Source organism: Mobula birostris, chromosome 17 (assembly GCF_030028105.1).
Source record: "Mobula birostris isolate sMobBir1 chromosome 17, sMobBir1.hap1, whole genome shotgun sequence".
Taxonomy (NCBI): Eukaryota; Metazoa; Chordata; class Chondrichthyes; order Myliobatiformes; family Myliobatidae; genus Mobula; species Mobula birostris.
In genome coordinates, this window is record NC_092386.1 from 56,186,701 (window position 1) to 56,205,127 (window position 18,427).

Sequence of the window (18,427 nt, forward strand, 5' to 3'; positions counted from 1 at the left end):
TTATTAAAATTGATACTTGTACCTGGGCTGGAAGCCTGAGAGGAGTTTATTCATGATTATGGCTGGTTTTCCACTTCACCTTAAGTGTCTTTGGGCTCCAGGAGGAAAAACCTAAATTTCAGTTGTATGATATAAAGTGAATTTCTGGCCACTCACATAATGGCTTTTAAGTCTTCTGCAATTTCTCTTTGAAATTGCACAGTCTTGTACTTAATCCCCGGTTAGCATGGACTTGCAGAATAGAAAGGCTTATAAATGTCTTTAAACTGATAACCTCCCTCATACACAGGTATGGGTCATCAAGAATAGCAAGGTAAAAGGATCATGTTGCATCTAATATTAAATTTCGACAATAGCTGCAAATTATGGATAGCACCATTGATGAGATTATCTGTGAGGAAGACATCAAAATGATTTCTAACATCTAAACCTGGTAACTCACTCTCATGCATACAAATCTCTTATACTCATTCTATCTCCGACTTTTCCTATGATTATGGCTAATTTCAACAAACACTGGAGAGCAAGTTAGAACTCCAACTATATTATCGACTCACCTATGCAAATCATTTTCTTTAGCTTCCAGAAAGTTCACAGTGTACTTGACAGATCGTGCCATCAAAATGACTACATCAAAGGTATCCTAAGATAGGAAAAATTAATAGACGTTAAACTGGTGGCCTGACATTTTATTCAAATCCTTTTGAGCATTTGAGAAAGCGCAATTTACTTCTGAAATCCACACAGTACTAAGTTTTTAGCAATTTGTAGTGTTCAGCAATCTAACTTCTGACTCAAAAATAATGATAGTGAATACAACTTATTAGGAAAGAAAGGCTAGCAATGTGGGAAACACATGCTTCAACGAACAGTCATGTGCACTGGCAGAAGGCTGTGAACTGTGTCTAGATGCAGCTGAGCATTCGAGTAAAAACAATCTATGCCCCTTCACAAGCACGGACCCCCCTCCCTCACAATATGGTAATTCTTTAGCAAATTAGTGCCATCACCACAACAACTTTCATTGCCCATTCATTTGCCCCTCTTTTATTAGATGCAGGCTAACTTCAAAGAGTACAAATTGTTTTGAAATGGTGCAAACCGCTCACAAAATTCAGGCTTGACTTGACAGGCTAAAGCATACTACTGCATGGCTGGCTCTGGCTGCACATCAAGAATCATTAAAATTAACTCAGATTTCAGGTCAAACTGATGACAAGATCCCTGGCTAATAACTTTAACTCACCCATACACTTTGGTTTTGTCAATGATTAATCCTATGTTTCCCAATGACAAATTTAATTCACACTTTAGCCAAAAACTGTTCAAAATTTCAGCTTACTTGATTTAAAAGAAATGCCTTACAATTGGCTACACTTACTACAATTGGCTGTCTGAAGTACTCGTCCATAGCTGCACTGGAAAGCCCAGTCAGATTAATTCCATGGAAACACTGCTGGTACCTGGAGTGAAGGCAGATCAATAGGTTAAAGAAAACACTGTTTTCAGTGTAATTCAGTGTACAGAAAAAACTGTAATTCAACCAGTAAATACAAGCGTTCTCCCAGGAATTTAAAAATGTCCAACATACTTTGCTGAGGTGTTATAATAAAGGCATGCCTTGCAAGGTATTTTCATGACTGAGTTGAACCAGGTTTTGAGCTCAAATCTCACAAAGCAGTTCAGCATTCAGCATCTCAATTTGGCAATGAAGCAATAAGAACTGCAAAGCTGAAAATTATTTCCATGATAAGACATCCATTCAACCATTTATCCTCTTTTCTCAAAGTACTTCTCCATTTTCATATGATCTTTGCTTTAAGAGCCGGTACAGTCTTGAGCTGGATCACGTCCAGTAGACAATTCTGTGTGAAGAAGTAAGTCGTATGGTTTGTCCTTCATCCCTCAACAGCCATGAACTCAAGTGAGGCTGCTTTGGAATTTCTGATTGAATGGTCACTATTTCAATAAATCTTTGAGATACCTCCTTTCAAAGTTGAAAAGCCTTACAGATCTTTCTTTTTAAGAATACCAACAACCCCAAAGCTCCTAGTGCAGCACCAATACTGTCCCCACTTGGATACAGTTCTCTTTGTGATGATCATAATTTTCACTCCCTTAGCTAGCTACAAATCCACATCCAAAGTTTTATACTCAATTCTCATTTGAAGTGCTTGAACTCACTTGGCCCAGTAATTATATTTTACTTGGTTCCCATGTCCTTTCCTAGTTCTCTCTCAGCACACCTAATCTTATATACAATTTTCTGTCAGTTGTGTGGATAAACAAACCTTCATTTAGGCATTGTTTAATACCATTTCACCAATTGCTTCCAGCTTCACACAGAATCTTTCAACGCAATTGCAACCTGCACAGCACAAGCACATTTGCGAACAGTCGGCACATCATATAAAATATTAAAGATATGGGAGTTCTTTCCCCCAAAGTATTTTCATCACTTGACTTCAGATTCACAAAATACTAAAGCAGTTTTAAGTCATTCATAACTTCTCCATGAGTTCCTTTTACAATGTCCACCTCCTGTATGATTACTGTGTATCTTATTACATTTTAACAAGAGACGGTGGAATGATTGGATCGTTTACATACCTATTGATTCACAACTTAGTCCTTGCTAAAGACTGCTAGAGGAGATTTTAACTCTGCACGGCAGAGTAAGTTTGGTGGAAGTCAGCCAGCAGCCTATTTAATATCTTCCCCCAATCTTTTTTATTTCCATCATTTCTTTTACACTATTACTGTATGCATTTTGGACTTTTGAGATAGGAAGAATATCAGAACCCTTCGTGTTCTATAAAAGAGCAATAGTAATAGCTGGCCACGCATACACAGGATAAACTTCATTAGGGCAAAAATTGCTGGCAATGATGAAAATTCTCTTCTAAACAGATAACCTAAATGATAAGTTTGTTCTATTAGCATTTCTTAGTCATTTCTGTTGCCGATGACACCAATGAAGTTGATTCATTTTATTCCCAGGAATAACTTTAGAGAATGGCATCAGTGTTGAGCATTAAGTATGAACAATATCAATGATAATAAGATGAAAACTGATTTGGAATCTTGACAGTGCTAGAGATCTCTGCTCCAGTGGAAACAAGTGATGTGGAGCTTACAAAGCTCTGTATCAGAGAGAAACTGAATTCCTGTAATGGATCACTTACCCTGCTTCACTCTCATGCAGCCTTAGCAGTACTGGCAACTTAGCAAAAGGAACAGTTTTTTTAGACAATTTATTATTTTATAGTCACATATCAGGCTTAGTGTTAGATGTTAGCATGTTAATAATAGATAAAATAAACTGTAACCTACATACCATGGGATTTAAATCACCTTTTGCTTACAATGAGCAAAAATCCGGATTTTCAACCCATTCCTTAAAGTAATGAAAATGTTCCTTTCATTAAAGAAAAATACCACCACCATTCACACTTCTTTTCTCTGTTTATCCCCCAGTTCTCACAAGCTGAGAGCTAACTTGACATTCCCTTCCCACAACGGTCCACAGAATAGGATTTGAAAAAAAAATGCTTATTCCTGTCTCCCATGTTGATGAATCTATCCCCTAGCACTGTCCTCAACAGATTTGTAACAGACAATGTGCCTTTTCCAATCTCTCTCCCACATGCAACCAAAGTATAAAGTACCTCACTCTAGTATTCTCCCTTCAAGAAAGCAAATTTCCTCTCCCCATGACTTTAAATGGAACTTAGCCTTTATACCACAGCTCCTATTCCCAATGATTGGAAAGGTATCTTTGCCCAGCAACGCTCCACTCTTTCCCACCTTGCGATGTTCTATCTTCACCCTTCACACCCTCTTCCTCAGACATTCTCCCCACCTCCGGCTGTAAAATAAAATAAAACATAGTCCAAAGCCATGCACCCAAAAAATTGCTGGAAATCCAAAATAAAACCAGAAAATGCTAGAAGCACAGGACAATTTGGGTGCATTGGTAGAATATCTGGTACATAAGCTTTGTTTCACTCTCCACATGTGCTGCCTGACCTACTGAATATTTCCACATTGTCTATTTTTATACCACCTTCTACATTTCCAGGCTATCCACCCTTTCCTTCTGAACTCTTATTCCTGTCCCCTCCCTCCATGTCCACCCTCTATCCTTCTTTTTGCTTCATCTGAATCCTGCTGTTCCACTGGTCTCGAATCCTTACAACTCGAATACTCATTATGGTCTTCACTCCGTGTTTGAGTGCCACAGGACTATTAGTTCAGTTCGCTAAATATCTTGGTTCAATATGTGTCAGTTGTCAAATGTTTCTGGTTTAAGTGGTCAGAGCTTTCTGGTTGTGCAAGGAGGGCAGTTTCATGCAAAAAGTGAAAGCAAATCACATGGGAAACTAGTCAATATCATAGTATAGAGCAACTTCTAAATTATTCAGATTATTATGTTTTAAAAATATTTTTGTAAATACCAGATTCCAAAATAAAGCAAGCTATAACACAGTCTGCTGAGTTGTGATGCTGGAATGCCTCCTCAAGCCTGCTGTCACAAATGATCCACATTATAATGTGTCCTCATTAAAAAGACAAACAATAACTGCACCTTACTCTCCAGGACCATTACATTATACATTTGGGTGCAGTAGATTTAAAAAAGAACATTTTTCCATTTCTCTCCAGTAATCCATGAATATAGTAACTTTCCTTAGAAAACAAGTTGTACCCAAAAGGCTTATAGATGGTGATACCAACGATTGCCATAGTTTCTTGCGAGGACATACCAGAAATTTGCCCTCGTGTAGTGTTCCATGTAAAGCTGCTCATCAGAAAATGGAGCTAGATGAACATCACCAAAAGTAGGAAACATCATCCCTAAGAAAACATACACAGCAGTGGGGTAAACACACTGTCTTAAACAGGCCTATAATAGTGACATAATAAATAGTGCTTTACTTTAAAGGGATGGCTAATACTTTCATTATTTTCACTAAAGCGTAAAAGGTGTAGAAAAGCAGTCAGAATGTCTGACACTCCGATCCCTTATTATCCATGAGCAGGATGCTTGGCTTTTCTCCATGGCCATTACAAATGAAAGATGGAAGCATGGGTCCTATTACTGAGTACTAATGTGCCACAGCAGGACACGTTCTAATTGAAAATAAAGAAATTTCACTTTCATTAAAACAGAATCCTTGATAAACAAGGATTTTATGTCCTGCAGAAAGTGGTTCACTTTTTGAAGAGTTGACTCTGAAGCTAGCATTGGTCAGAATATGCTACTTTCACCTGTGAAATTGATGCCTTAATGAAGTCAAGAATTAAATGACCTTTGCTATCCACTGTAAGGGTCCTAGATGAATTGAAATTTTATGACTTCAACAGTTTTAAAACTAGTAACTTTAAAATATGTGTATCTTTCTTTTGGCATACATACCAGTGGCTGATAGGTAAGGAAACCACTGCAGGTTTCTTTCTTCTCAGCCATTAAAAAGATAGTTATTGTGACAAAACAGGAAACTTTGCAGCTAGCCTGAGTCCTGACATGATTTCACAGCTCTTAACACTTGCAATGGGTGTTAAAAATACAGTAACATTTTTCAACCAACATCCCTTGCTACTAAATAAAAACATGTCCCTTCAGAGTATTGCTGCGTTTCTCCATGATATGCAGACCATCACTTTTCTTGATTACAAGAGATAAGTTATTTTGATTATTCAACTCTCATTACCATTGGCAGTAACTTCATAGCAACTGATCTCAGATGCTACCCAAGACAGGATTGTGAAGTCTGACTACAAGTTGTATGCAGTTGCCTACCATTTGGCTTCAACCATTTCTTTGCGTGGAGGTAGCTTTCGAGCATCCTTTCATGAAATAGCAAATACCCCATCGGTTCTGAAATAATGATGTCCACTTTCTCAGGAATAGCAATTTCCTCAATTTTCCCTTCCAGGACCATGACCCGTTCCGAAAGATTGTTACTTTTCACTAGAATCTGAAGGTATAAACAGAAAGCAATACCTTAGCATAGAGATATCATAAACATTCTGGCTTCTTGTGGGTCACGTGACATTACAGTAAAAAAACCCAGAAGAATAAAGTTAACTCATGCTACCTTAACACAACTGCAATGATTACTGAGCTACTTCATGCATTCCTCCTGCACTGCCACTGAACCCCCTGCTCAGTTTTTTCAATTAAGTAAGAAACATCCCCATTACCTTTTTCAATGCTGCAAGGAAGTTTACTTTAATGGTATTTAGGTGGATCAGCTCGGGGTGGGGGGTGCAGGGAGCGAACAGTTGAAATAGGGCAGTTGAAAGATGAGAAAGCTGGTGGCGAAAATAAGTCATTGAGGACGAAGTCTTTCTTCATCATGACATTCAATGCTAGCGAAGCCCAATGCCAAGGGACTACTCCTTATGGTCACCGCTTACCTGACTTAACCTCAGTCGAATCTATATGGCTGATATTTTTGCCGGGCCTGGTAGCCCCATTTTCAGGTGATGGGGCCCTAAGAAGGGTCATGGAGCCTGAATATAAAGTTTTCACACTGAGGGACTGAATAAGTCCCAACTATGAAACTCCTCTAGAAACCTTGAACAGCCAGCAAAGTCTTGTCACCAGTTTGCCTGTTGTCAAAGCATTTTGTAAATGAAATAAAAAATTGTTTTAAAAAAACCTTTAAAAATCAATTAAAACAATCAAAATATGAAAATTATTACAAACTTCGAATAAACACATAATTACAAAGAAAAATTTGCCTTTTTACCGTTTTTCCTACATCTACTGAAATCAACATCCTTGCAAACCCTGTGTTTGGTCTAATCTATGTTCAGAGGTTTAAAAACGGGTATCCCAATATAACTACTGGAGACTTGGCAAGTTTCAACCATTAAATTCAATATTAAGTTTAGACTTCTGCTGGGGACATAGCACTGGAAATGTGAGCATATACATTGATGTGTGCGTTCCCAGTGCCGTTTCTCAACACAAGAAGTGGAGGAATCCCACCATTATGATTATCTGCAACTGAAATTGTTGCTTTAAGTTACAACTGGCTAGAAGCTTCAGTAGTTTACTTTAATAATCTTCACTTTTCTGTTTGCTTTAGATTAGCTTGACTTTGTCTGGTCTTACTGATGTGCTCTGATGTTAGCTGTTGTACTAAATGACACACTATTTTAAATATTAAAATTAAATGTTTCCAGTATCACTCCAAGAGAGTTTAACAGATAACATCTGTTACTGCCATACTCCCATCTCCTACCCCTCTCCACCTCCCATGTTAACATTTCCCAATTTACAGTGGCCAACTAGCTTATCACTTGCACAAACTTAGATGCAAAATGGGTACACTGGGTGAAAATCCATGCAAGTCCGGCACAGACAGTAAAGGTCATTACTGAATCCAGGTTGTCCATTTGAGGGAACAGTTTTACTGACTGCATCACTATGCCATCCAGGCTAATGCAACCTACTCTTGAAGGCTTGAGAGAGAGTCGACAGTCAATATAAAACCCAGACTCTTGTTACAAAAGGCTTACTATTCTCAGAGCATACTCCTAGCCTGGAACAATTTTTAACCAGGATAAAAACCTTCACCCTTGATCACTGTTATATAAGCATGCAGTGCACTCTGCTTTCAAAATTTGTTACACTGAATTTTGCAGAACCTTTCTTGAAAGGTCACTAACTGGAAACAAATGTTACCGGATCTGCTAGGAAATGTACAAAATGTTAAAGAAGAAAAATGAGAAAAAAATTGAATTTATATTATTCCAAAGGTTATAGGAATACTCTCTGTTTTGCTGGTTCAAAGATAACTTACCGACAACTCCATTTGTGTGTTTCTTCTCCATCCATGAGCTCTTGCTCTATTTTTAACTTTCTGCTTAGCTCAAAACCAGAGAGGAACTGAAGGTTCAAATAAATTCTACCTAGCCTACTGCAATTGATAAATGCTCAAGCACATCCTGGGCTTAACTCAATATCCTTTATTTTGCCATGGTTGGCCAGCATTCACTTGCAGCCTTGTATCTCTCTCATCAACCAACTTCCCAGTTCTTTACTTCACCCAGTAAGGAACTCTTCCCCCCTCCTGGTTTCACCTATCACCTTATGTTTCTCCCTCCCCCCCCCCCACCTTCTAAATCTGGCTCCTCATCTTTTTTTCTCCAGTCCTGCTGAAGGGTCTCAGCCCAAAACGTCGACTGTCCACTTTTCCACAGATGCTGCCTGGCCTGCTGTGTTCCTCCAGATTTCCAGCATCTGCAGATTTTCTCTTGTTACAGATTGGGTGATCACTTTGTGGATCATCTGCAGTCAGACAGAAGGGGTGAGCCTGAGCTTCCTGCTGCCTGTCACTAACCATCCATCCCACTCTCACTTAATCCTATCTGTCATATTACCATGCAGTGCAACACAAATTTCAGGGATAACACCCTCAGGAAAAATGCAGCTTTCCAAACACAATATCAAATTCTCCAGTCTTGGGTGACTGCATCTGTATTGTGGGCCGAAGGGTCTGTACCGTGCTGTCATCTTCTAAGTTCTAAGTATCAGAATTGGCCACTTATGCTGCAAGTCATCTACCTGTGAGATAAACTCAGTTTTCTTTCTTCATTAGTATAGTATTAGCTGCTGGAGATGTTCTCCAGCCCTGCTATCAGCAACAAATAACATAGACAAAGGAACATATTCTGTCTTTAACTGGTCCAGTACTGCAGTTGACTTAATATCCATCTATTACAGATATTCCCTTTGACATATCCATCCCTCCCACCACCTTCCCAGGAAATTCTTTTCCTCACTTCTGACAAAAGATTAAATCCTGAAACCGTTAGCTGTCCCTCTTTCTACAGATTTTTTTCTGTTTTTTGCTCTTTTTTTATCCCAGATTTATAGCATCTATATGTATCATTTGGGTAAATAAATCAAAAAAGATGGGATTATTGCTTGTGTAAAAGAATTATTCAAGGTCACAAGTAAATAAAGATGAATAATTTCTACTGGTAGTGACTCAAGGTGACTGAAAGATGAGCTGGAAAAAACCTTAACATATATGATCAGCAATTCATTACCTGACGATCATAGTTTTCAAAAAGAAATTGGATAATACAAGAGAAGCCTGTACCACCACAGGGAAAGAGTCAACCAAGTGAACTAACTGCCCTGCTCTTGCAGCAGACACCCTGCAGAACTTTCTGTAATGATTCTATGATATTTCTTTACTTTTAGCTGAAGAAAATTTCTAAACTTTGTTACCATTATATATACTTCAGATAAAGTTTGTGTTGTTTTATTTCTATGTCAGGAAATATCTCCTGGGCAGTCAGGTTAAACCTCACGTTTCCATTTCCTGTTTATTTCCATGCGTACGTTTTGTTCCGTGTAACTTGGCTCTTTCGTGAATGCGATGATTCATAATACCAATTCATTCAAGCAGCACTTTTCAAGTCATGAGGAAAAGTATGGGGATAAAAGGAATCAGAAAATAAATACAAGCTGCTGGTATCTAGTAGGCGGGTCAGGATCAATCATAAGAAGCCATTGCTTGATGTCTAGTTCATTATTAATTGGAAGTCAACATCAATCATTTAAAGGGTTCCTTGTAATCCATGATAAACTGTTGCTTTTTTGTAAAAACCTGAATCTCTAAAGCAAATACTTTCTTTTCTAAAAAAGAAAATCACTGAAGCAAGTTCTTTAATTGACAGCAAACATGGAACTGATTTTTTTTACAGATATTGATTTTATTTTAATAAAATAATGTTTAAGAAAACATAGTTGCTTAGGTTATTAAACCCCATCTACTAGAAACTTGCAGTGAACTATTTGGATTCCATTTAATTGAATGAGGATACATCAGCATCCACAGATGATTGTTTATGTGTAACTACTGGACCAGCATCTAATCTTCACAAAGACAGTGAATGCAATTGCTACTCTCTGGGAGGTCTTAGAATTCAATATCTGCTTCAGATTGAAAAATAAGTCAATTTATAAGCCCAACACCCTGCACTCTATGTAGAATGAAATCATTGTTCAGTAGTTTGCACTTTTACGATCCACTCTTTGAAATAATGCAATCTCCAACACATTGCAGCAGAGGGAGTGATTAGATTTCTGCACAGCATGTGCTTGGCAACAATTACTAGAAAATTGCACTAGTGAGCAGTCTGGTGAATGCATAAAATGTTACATTTCCTCCAAGAGGACCACAACCTTATTGTAGGGGTTAGAGGCTTGCGTGCCTCAAAGATCCAGAGAGCAATATCAGCTCAACCCAGGGCGTTATACTTTGGCTCTTGGTAGGGTCACCCATGCCAAACAGGTTAAAGGGTAGAAGCCAGACTATGAGTGGTCCACCGCAGCTCCAGGTTTGGGGCTTCAGCTCAGGGGTGACAACCCTGACTGATAAAACAAAATTGTTACAGAAACAGCAACGAAGTATCCCTCTACGACTGAGTGTGATAGTATTCCTGAGTCTCCAGCTGGGACTTGCATGACTGAGAATAGTGAAAACTGAGAGGAAGCTATTGACATGATGAAGAAAGCCATGAACACCGCCAGAGATAGGAGACATACATTGCCGCCCTAAATGCCAGTGGTGTAACGGGCAGTAAGTCTTCCATGTGGTATCATGAAAAGAAAACAATATATCTTTCAAGAATGTCAAATTAGAACTTTAATAAAATGGATCTCTTGATTAGCTATTTTTCAGTATTTACGTTGTTTTATCTTCAGATTACATTATTTTATTGTTATCACACTCTACAAGACTGTGTTTTCTCTTCCCTTTCACATTCCGAGCAGTTGTGTTTAGGATAGGGAATGGAATGGGCAATATTTATGGGCAGAATTTCATGTAGAGGAATATTTAAGGAAAATAAGACTGGAAGACATTCATGGCAGAATTTACACCATCACATATAAAAAATTGCTGGTGAACGCAGCAGGCCAGGCAGCATCTATAGGAAGAGGTACAGTTGACGTTTCGGGCCGAGACCCTTCGTCAGGACTGACTGAAAGAAGAGATAGTAAGAGATTTGAAAGTGGGAGGGGGAGGGGGAGATCCGAAATGATAGGAGAAGACAGGAGGGGGAGAGATGGGGCTAAGATGAATTCACACCATGCCTTGTTTTGACAGCTAGGTCTTTTTTTACCCACTTGATGCCATCAACTTTCACTTCCCTCCCTGCACATTACCAAGAGTCCAACAGCTCTTTCTCTATCTGCTTTAACTTTATGGGTTGGTCCATCTGTAACACTCTGACATCTTCATATTACATACTGGACCACTTCTATTGTAAGCAGCTAATTAGTAATCCTATCTTAGTAAGATCATGGCTTCCATGATCCCAAACATCTATATCTTGTTGCCCAGAAAGAACTACAGTCTGCAAATCAGTGAATTCAGATGAATCAAGGACAGTAGGAGTAGATGAACCAGTTGTCTTTGTTTTTGCCATGAGCTTGAAGAAATATGGAGGTGGCCATTTTGTGAGACTGTCCTTGCAGCTCCAACTCTTTGAACTGATTTTTTATCTGGGATAATTTAATCAGAACAATTAAATGTGGACACGAGGAGTTTCAGTTAATGACCTGCTGAACCTGAAGTCATTCTCAGATAGGTAGCTATGTAATAAGTGGCAGGCTTGCTGGAGAAGCAATCTGTAATCTCGATAGACTCAGTGCCTGGGTCACCTAGTTTGACCGAGTTGAAAAAAGAACAAAGGCATAGGGCTGGGGCAGAGACCATAGAACAATGCTGCTTGTAGCCTTGGACCAGAGCCAATAAGGTGACCTTGAGCCAAAGGAATGGAGATGCATCATTTGAACTGATGGGGAACACCATAAGAGTGAAGAGCTTCAAATACGAAGGAGTGGTATCTCTCCAGATACCAACCATCATGGATGTAGAGGACCCCACAGACACGAGGAACGCCTGGCTAGCATAGACTCCTATCCCAGGTAATACCTTTTCTCTTCCTTTACTGTTCATAGAGAGTCAGGGAATCCTAGTGGTCGTGCACACACGTAGTTAGTTTGTGAACCCACGTGCTTTTTAGTTGAGACAATAAAGGTTACTTGTTGATAAATATAGATTCTCTCTGTGCCTCTCAGTTCATTATTACTAAGGGGTAGATCCTTGTAACAATCTCAAATTGCCTTACTACCCTTTAAAACACGATGCACAAGAAAGATGCCAATATAGTTGAAATGAGAACATTAGGATCCGAAAAGATCCCAGAGTAATGCAGTTGATTAAAATTGAAGGTTTATAGTCACAGGGTTATTGATTCCAGTATATTCATTTAGCACACACCTTTTCTTTCCTGTTCAGAATTTCCAGGGTCTCTCAGCACTTATAAAGTTACAGCCATGAACACTAAAGAACAGCTGTTTTCTATGTAGCTGAACGTTGCCAGCATTGATTTACCTGGTGGATTCACTTTACACTTCAGGCATCAAAGGAGCAGCTGTGAAACTAAGAACAGTTCACAAGAATGAAGCTATGCATTAGTGACAGGTTTTTTCAAAGCCTTGCTGTAATGTACACAACTTATTTGGAAAAAAAGCACATCCCAGCAATGTTTCAGCGGGAACTGTCCATTATTCTCCATCTGAAAAACAAACATATCACAACATAGCTTTCTATCCTTGGGCCATTTTTTCCAGTCTCTGCCACCATTGATGTCTTTTCCTGATGGTTCTTACCAATTATGCTCACCAGCTTTCTACATGCTCTCAAATGCTTTCTGAAAATCCATATGGATGACAAGCACTCCCTTTACTAATCTTCCCAGTTATCTCAACAAAATGTAAAGTGTGCAGCAAAGCCTCCATCGGTGTACCTGTACATTAATAGATGCTTCTTCAGGGTTGACATCTATGTTTAGTACACATTCCTTAATTTCATTTAATGGCTACATTTCCCTTCTTGGATAATACTACAAATATAATGCCAAATCACAACTCCTGGAGACCTAAGGCACAGCCCTCCAAACTGATTTTGTAAAGATTCCTCCTATCCACTGGTTAAAGGAAACTTTCAGCTTAGCCACTTTTTAAAAAAGGATATAGGCAAAAATCGGGCAACTATAGGTCAGTTAGCTTAACATTTGTAGTCGGGAAAATCCTTGAAGCTGTCATTAAGGAAGAAATAGTGAAACATTTAGAAAGGAGTGGTTCCATTAGACAGACGCAGCATGGATTCAAAACGGGCAGGTCCTGTTTGACAAACTTACTGGAGTTCTTTGAGGACATAATGAGTGCAGTGGATAGAGGGGAACAGGTTGATATTGTATACTTGGATTCCCAGAGGGCGTTCGAGAAGGTGCCGCACAAGAGACTTATAAATAAGATACGGATGCATGTAGTCAGAGGAAGTGTATTGGCATGGATAATGGATTGGTTAACCAATAGAAGTCAGAGAGTTGGTATAAATAGGTGTTTCTCCAGTTGGCAGTCAGTGGTGAGTGGGGTGCTGCAGGGGTCGGTGCTGGGCCTGCAGCTGTTTACCATTTACATTGATGATTTGGAAGAGGGGACTGCGTGTAGCATAGCAAATTTTGCTGATGACACTAAACTGAGTGGAAAAGCAAATTGTACAGAAGATGTGGAGAGTCTGCAGAGGGATATAGGTAGGTAAAGTGAGTGGGCCAAGGTCTGGCAGACGGAATACAACGTTGGTAAATGCGAGATCATCCACTTTGGAAGGAATAATAGAAGAGCAGATAATTATTTAAATGGTGAAAGATTGCAGCATGCTGTTGTGAAGAGGGACTTGGGAGTGCTTGTACATGTATCACAAAAGGTTGGCTTGCAGGTACAACAGGTTATTAAGAAGGCAAACGGAACATTGGCCTTCATTGCTAGAGGGATTGAATTCAAGAACAGGGAGGCCACGCTGCAACTATACAGGGTACTGGTGAGGCCTCACCTGGAGTACTGTGTGCAGTTCTGGTCTCCATACTTAAGGAAGGATATATTGGCTTTGGAGGCAGTGCAGAGGAGGTTCACCAGGTTGATTCCAGGGATGAAGGGGTTAACCCATGAGGAGAGATTGAGTCGCCTGGGACTGTACTCTCTGGAGTTCAGAAGGATGAGGGGGGATCTTATAGAAACATCCAAAATTTTGAAAGGGATAGATAAGATAGAAGTAGGAAAGTTGTTTCCATTGTTAGGTGAGACTACAACTGGGGGACATTGCCTCAAGATTCAGGGGAGAAGATTTAGGACGGAAATGAGGAGAAACTGTTATTCCCAGAGAGTGGTGATTCTGTGGAATTCTCTGCCCAGGGAAGCAGTTGAGACTTCTTCACTAAATATATTTAAGAAACAGTTAGATAGGTTTTTACATAGTAAGGGAATTAAAGGTTATGGGGAAAAGGCAGGTAGATGGAGCTGAATTTACTGACAGATCAGCCATGATCTTATTGAATGGCGGGGTAGGCTCGATGGGCCGGATGGCCTGCTCCTGCTCCTATATCTTGTGTTCTTCTGTGTAACAATGTGGATGCTTGATTCGTTTTGACCAAATTTTCTTCAATGTCATTGGCAGAAATACACGATGGCACACATCTGATCCTTCTTGGAAAGCTCCACAGTCATTCTCTGAAGTGCACTATTTATCTTCTCTTTTCTGGACAAGTTATTCACTTTAATTGGAGGGCATGACAGTAATGTACCCTGCTGTCGCAAAACATCTCTGTACTTCCAATTACCTCAGTATCTCTTTCTCCAGACCTTGGGTAACCTAGCAATGCTCAGAAGCAGAGATCAGAACAAAGGTAATATAATGACTCATGCTTTGATCTAGTGAAGTTATACATTGAAAATAGTGCTTAATGGCTTTGGGCCTCTACTCGCTGGAGTTTAGAAGAATGAAGGTGGCTCTCATTGAAAGGCCTAGACAGAGTGGATGTGGAGAGCATGTTCCCTATGTACTCAGAATAGAAGGCCATCCTCTTAGAACTGAGATGAGGAGGAATTTCTTTAGCCAGAAGATGGTGAATCTGTGGAAGTCATTGTCACAGTCAGCTGTGGAGGCCAAGTCATTGAGTATATTTGAAATGGAGGTTGATAGGTTCTTGATTAGTAAGGTGTCAAAGTTTATGGGGAGAATGGGATTGAGAGGGATAATAAATCAGCTATGATTCGAGCTGATTCGATGGGCCAAATGGCTTAATTCTGCTCCTATGCCTTATGGTCTAAAAACCTTTTTTAAATTATATACTCTAAAAATACTTGGAACACTGGAGGCTTACTAGAGATGGCACATTGTCATCTTTGAGAAATTGCATGTACACACACACACTAATAAATAGCTATTCAAAAGAAATCTTTATTTCTATGCATGTGAAATCAGCACCATTTTGTGCACTGTATGAGGTCATTGCCTTTCCTGCATGAAAGCAACTAGATTCGTTGTGAATCGGCATTATATTTGTAGTATTATCCTAGGGGAAAGTGGCAGTTGGATGAAATTAAAGAATGTGTACTAAACATAAAAAAAATGTGGTTCAAGCCTAGATTGGGCACAGGGTTCATACTACCCTGATTCAGAAATGAGAGATTATCATATGAGCCAATCTAATAAGTGCAAGGAAATTTGTAGAAATATTTCCATTAAAAAACTTATACAAATCCTCTGTTAAATCTGCCTTTTGAAGACGATTACAAAATAGCAGTTAAATCATTAAAGTCAACTGTACATCTATTAATACATAATCCATGTAGTATATCTGTACTGTACCTCTGCATACTTTGACATCGAGCTGGCTTCCACAGCATAGACCTTCCTAGCTCCTGCTTGAACTGCAAAGAATGAAAGTATTCCGGAGCCACAGCCAACATCAAGAACAACCTTTAAATAAAAAAAAAAGTCAGAACTCATTTTTTCCCCGATTGTTCGAAAGTTTAGTGTGTGCTGAATAAGTTCCAAACACCCTTTACAAAAGCTAATGCAATATGACTAAGTCCTTCAAGATTAGTCAGATGGGTACATAATTACAGGTTTCGAGCTCAGCCAATGACTGACAAATAATACGGTTAAACTATGGGATTCTGCGGCAAGCTACAGTAGAAAAGACACAAAAGACATACACATCCACCAATGAGGAATGCAGTTAGGGAGAGCTTTATGGTAGAACTTATTTAATAAAATTAAAGTTATGTACTTTTATAAATATTAATATTTGGCATGAATAAACATGTACATGAAGGAACAGTTGCCTGTAAATTCATTGGACATAGAACAGAAAGGGATCTGTGTTTCTATTCCTAAAATTCCACTCCACTGAGCTCAAAAGAATCATTGTTCAACAGTGGAGTAAACCAGATGTTCGCTGGTATGGAATATACATGGAGCACTATGGAGCAGAGATGAATTTTTTGGACAGTTTGTTTAAATTATCTGATAGTTACACCATATTCCTTTAACATGTTAATCTTGCAGGGGAACATTTGTCAAGTTCTTGATTAGATTAATGGATAAAAGAAAACCTACAAAATTCCAAGTGATTTTTTTTATTCCCCTTTTACCACGTCTAAATTAATCTTTATCTTGTCCTCCCTATTTTGCACTTTGCCTCTTCTCTCATATAATCCCTCTTGTAATCTGATATATTGCAGGAATTACTTTTTTCCTCATCCCCTTTCACATTGAAGAAAGTCATTGCTTCAGCATCGATGAAAGTCATTGGCTTTGCTTCTAATTCCTGCAACAAAGTCCCAACATTTCAAGACATTCTGTGTTTGTTACTCAAGTATTATATGCTTTTTCAGGTTGAAGTGGGGGAAAAGGATTATCTCCTTCAGGTAATGGGATGGATGAGAAATGGTTCTACATCCAAAGCCTGGAAATTCTATCACATAACGGTATAGTTATGAGCTCTAGTGGAAAACCACTGGCTGGAATGGACAGATGTCTAATTTACATTTCATAATGGTTGCCAAATTGCTCCCAGATCATCCACATGTATGGCATGTGAACTGGTGGAAGTCCCAGAACTTCCTTCTTCCACAAAATCCACATGCAACTCAAGTTTGTCTATTTACTCGACATTGTCAGACCAAACAAACAAAGTCTCCATGTGCACTGAGTGCACAATATCTGTTCAATGCACATGAAGACTTGGGGCAACCACTTAAGGAAGGCTCACTTTTCGTAGTGTTTTACTGTTAAGATATGCTTATTGACTTCAAAATGTGCACGTTAAGATCTAAGTCAACCTGAATGCTCATGACCAGCATTTCAAATGGTGCGTATTACATTTAAGACTATTAAGGCTAGAACAAGTCTTAGAATAAACATTAAAACAAATAGTATAATTACCTAAAGTAGCAAATTTGCAGAGCTGGGTTTTAGCGGAGGCTATTGCTCATTTGCAATTGTACTGTATCAGAATTTGAAAGTAAATTTAGGATTAGGAAAATTGTATTAGCCAATGATGAGAGATTGAGTCCTGTCCACTCCATCCAACTCAAACTTTTGAATACTCACCTTATCCTTAAAATCAACATGATTCTGCAGTATTGCTCTTTGATAAGTGGCAGTTCTTATATAATCCTGCATCATGTTCTGCTGTTGTGATAGGCTGCCATAAAACTGAATGGAAAACACAAACATTTGACTTTAGTGAAGAGCTGATGAATCCAGTATCCTATTTTTAAAAACAACGGGACTGCTGTGGTGTAATCTGGACACTGTGGTGAAATCACCTGTTTTCACCGTGTTGGCTTGATGCTGGATACAGATGCCAAGGAAAGCGATCAGGCCCTCAGCACATCATAAAACAAGGCAGCTCTCCTCTTACACTGCAGCACAACACTTGATCTGTTTAGGAATATTGCTGATAAAGGAGAGATGTAGATTTTCAGTTTTCAGTATGATGCATTTTTGTCTTGGGAAAGTGCTGAGAACAAGGATCATTTGAGCATTACAAAACATTCAGCATTGAATACAGCAACCTTTTCTAGTAAAAGAGCTAACAAATTTGATTCCATATCACACCCACCGATGATCACAGAAATTTACTGTAAATGGTTTAACTTTCTGGAAAGCAAGTGCTTAAATTTTTGCTGCTTTTAGGCTTCCAATCTCCACATGGAATTTAAAAGAAATGATTGTTATTTTCATTTCAAACCCTCAAGCATTTATCCTGCATTAAAGACAGCAGAATGAGATGGGGAAACGTTTCTCCAGGGATGTAAAAGAAATTTAATTATAGTTGGATATTGCAATCATATCCAGAACTTTGTCATAATCGTGTAAATGTTATAATTAGATCTAACAATGGGTAACATGGCTCTGCTTAAATAAAAATAGGAAACATCTTAAATATTCAGCAGTCCAGGTGGAAAGACAAACTGTTAACATTTCAGATCCTTACTCAGAATAGCTCCCAGATGCCTAACCCAATGTTACAAGAA

The 18,427-nt window shown here is 38.8% G+C and overlaps 1 protein-coding gene across 2 annotated transcripts in view; it reads right to left on the bottom strand.

Annotated features, from left to right (window-relative positions):
* carm1l (coactivator-associated arginine methyltransferase 1, like) overlaps nt 1–18,427 on the bottom strand; it is a 68,583-nt gene that overhangs the window by 13,024 nt on the left and 37,132 nt on the right. For both annotated transcript variants that reach the window (XM_072281756.1, XM_072281755.1), the window contains exons 4-9: nt 17,499–17,603; nt 15,750–15,860; nt 5,804–5,981; nt 4,767–4,857; nt 1,382–1,463; nt 558–643 (exon numbers count right to left, since the gene is read on the bottom strand). In XM_072281756.1, coding sequence (XP_072137857.1) covers nt 558–643; nt 1,382–1,463; nt 4,767–4,857; nt 5,804–5,981; nt 15,750–15,860; nt 17,499–17,603 — 653 coding nt within the window. The remainder of the gene's footprint in view (nt 1–557; nt 644–1,381; nt 1,464–4,766; nt 4,858–5,803; nt 5,982–15,749; nt 15,861–17,498; nt 17,604–18,427) is intronic.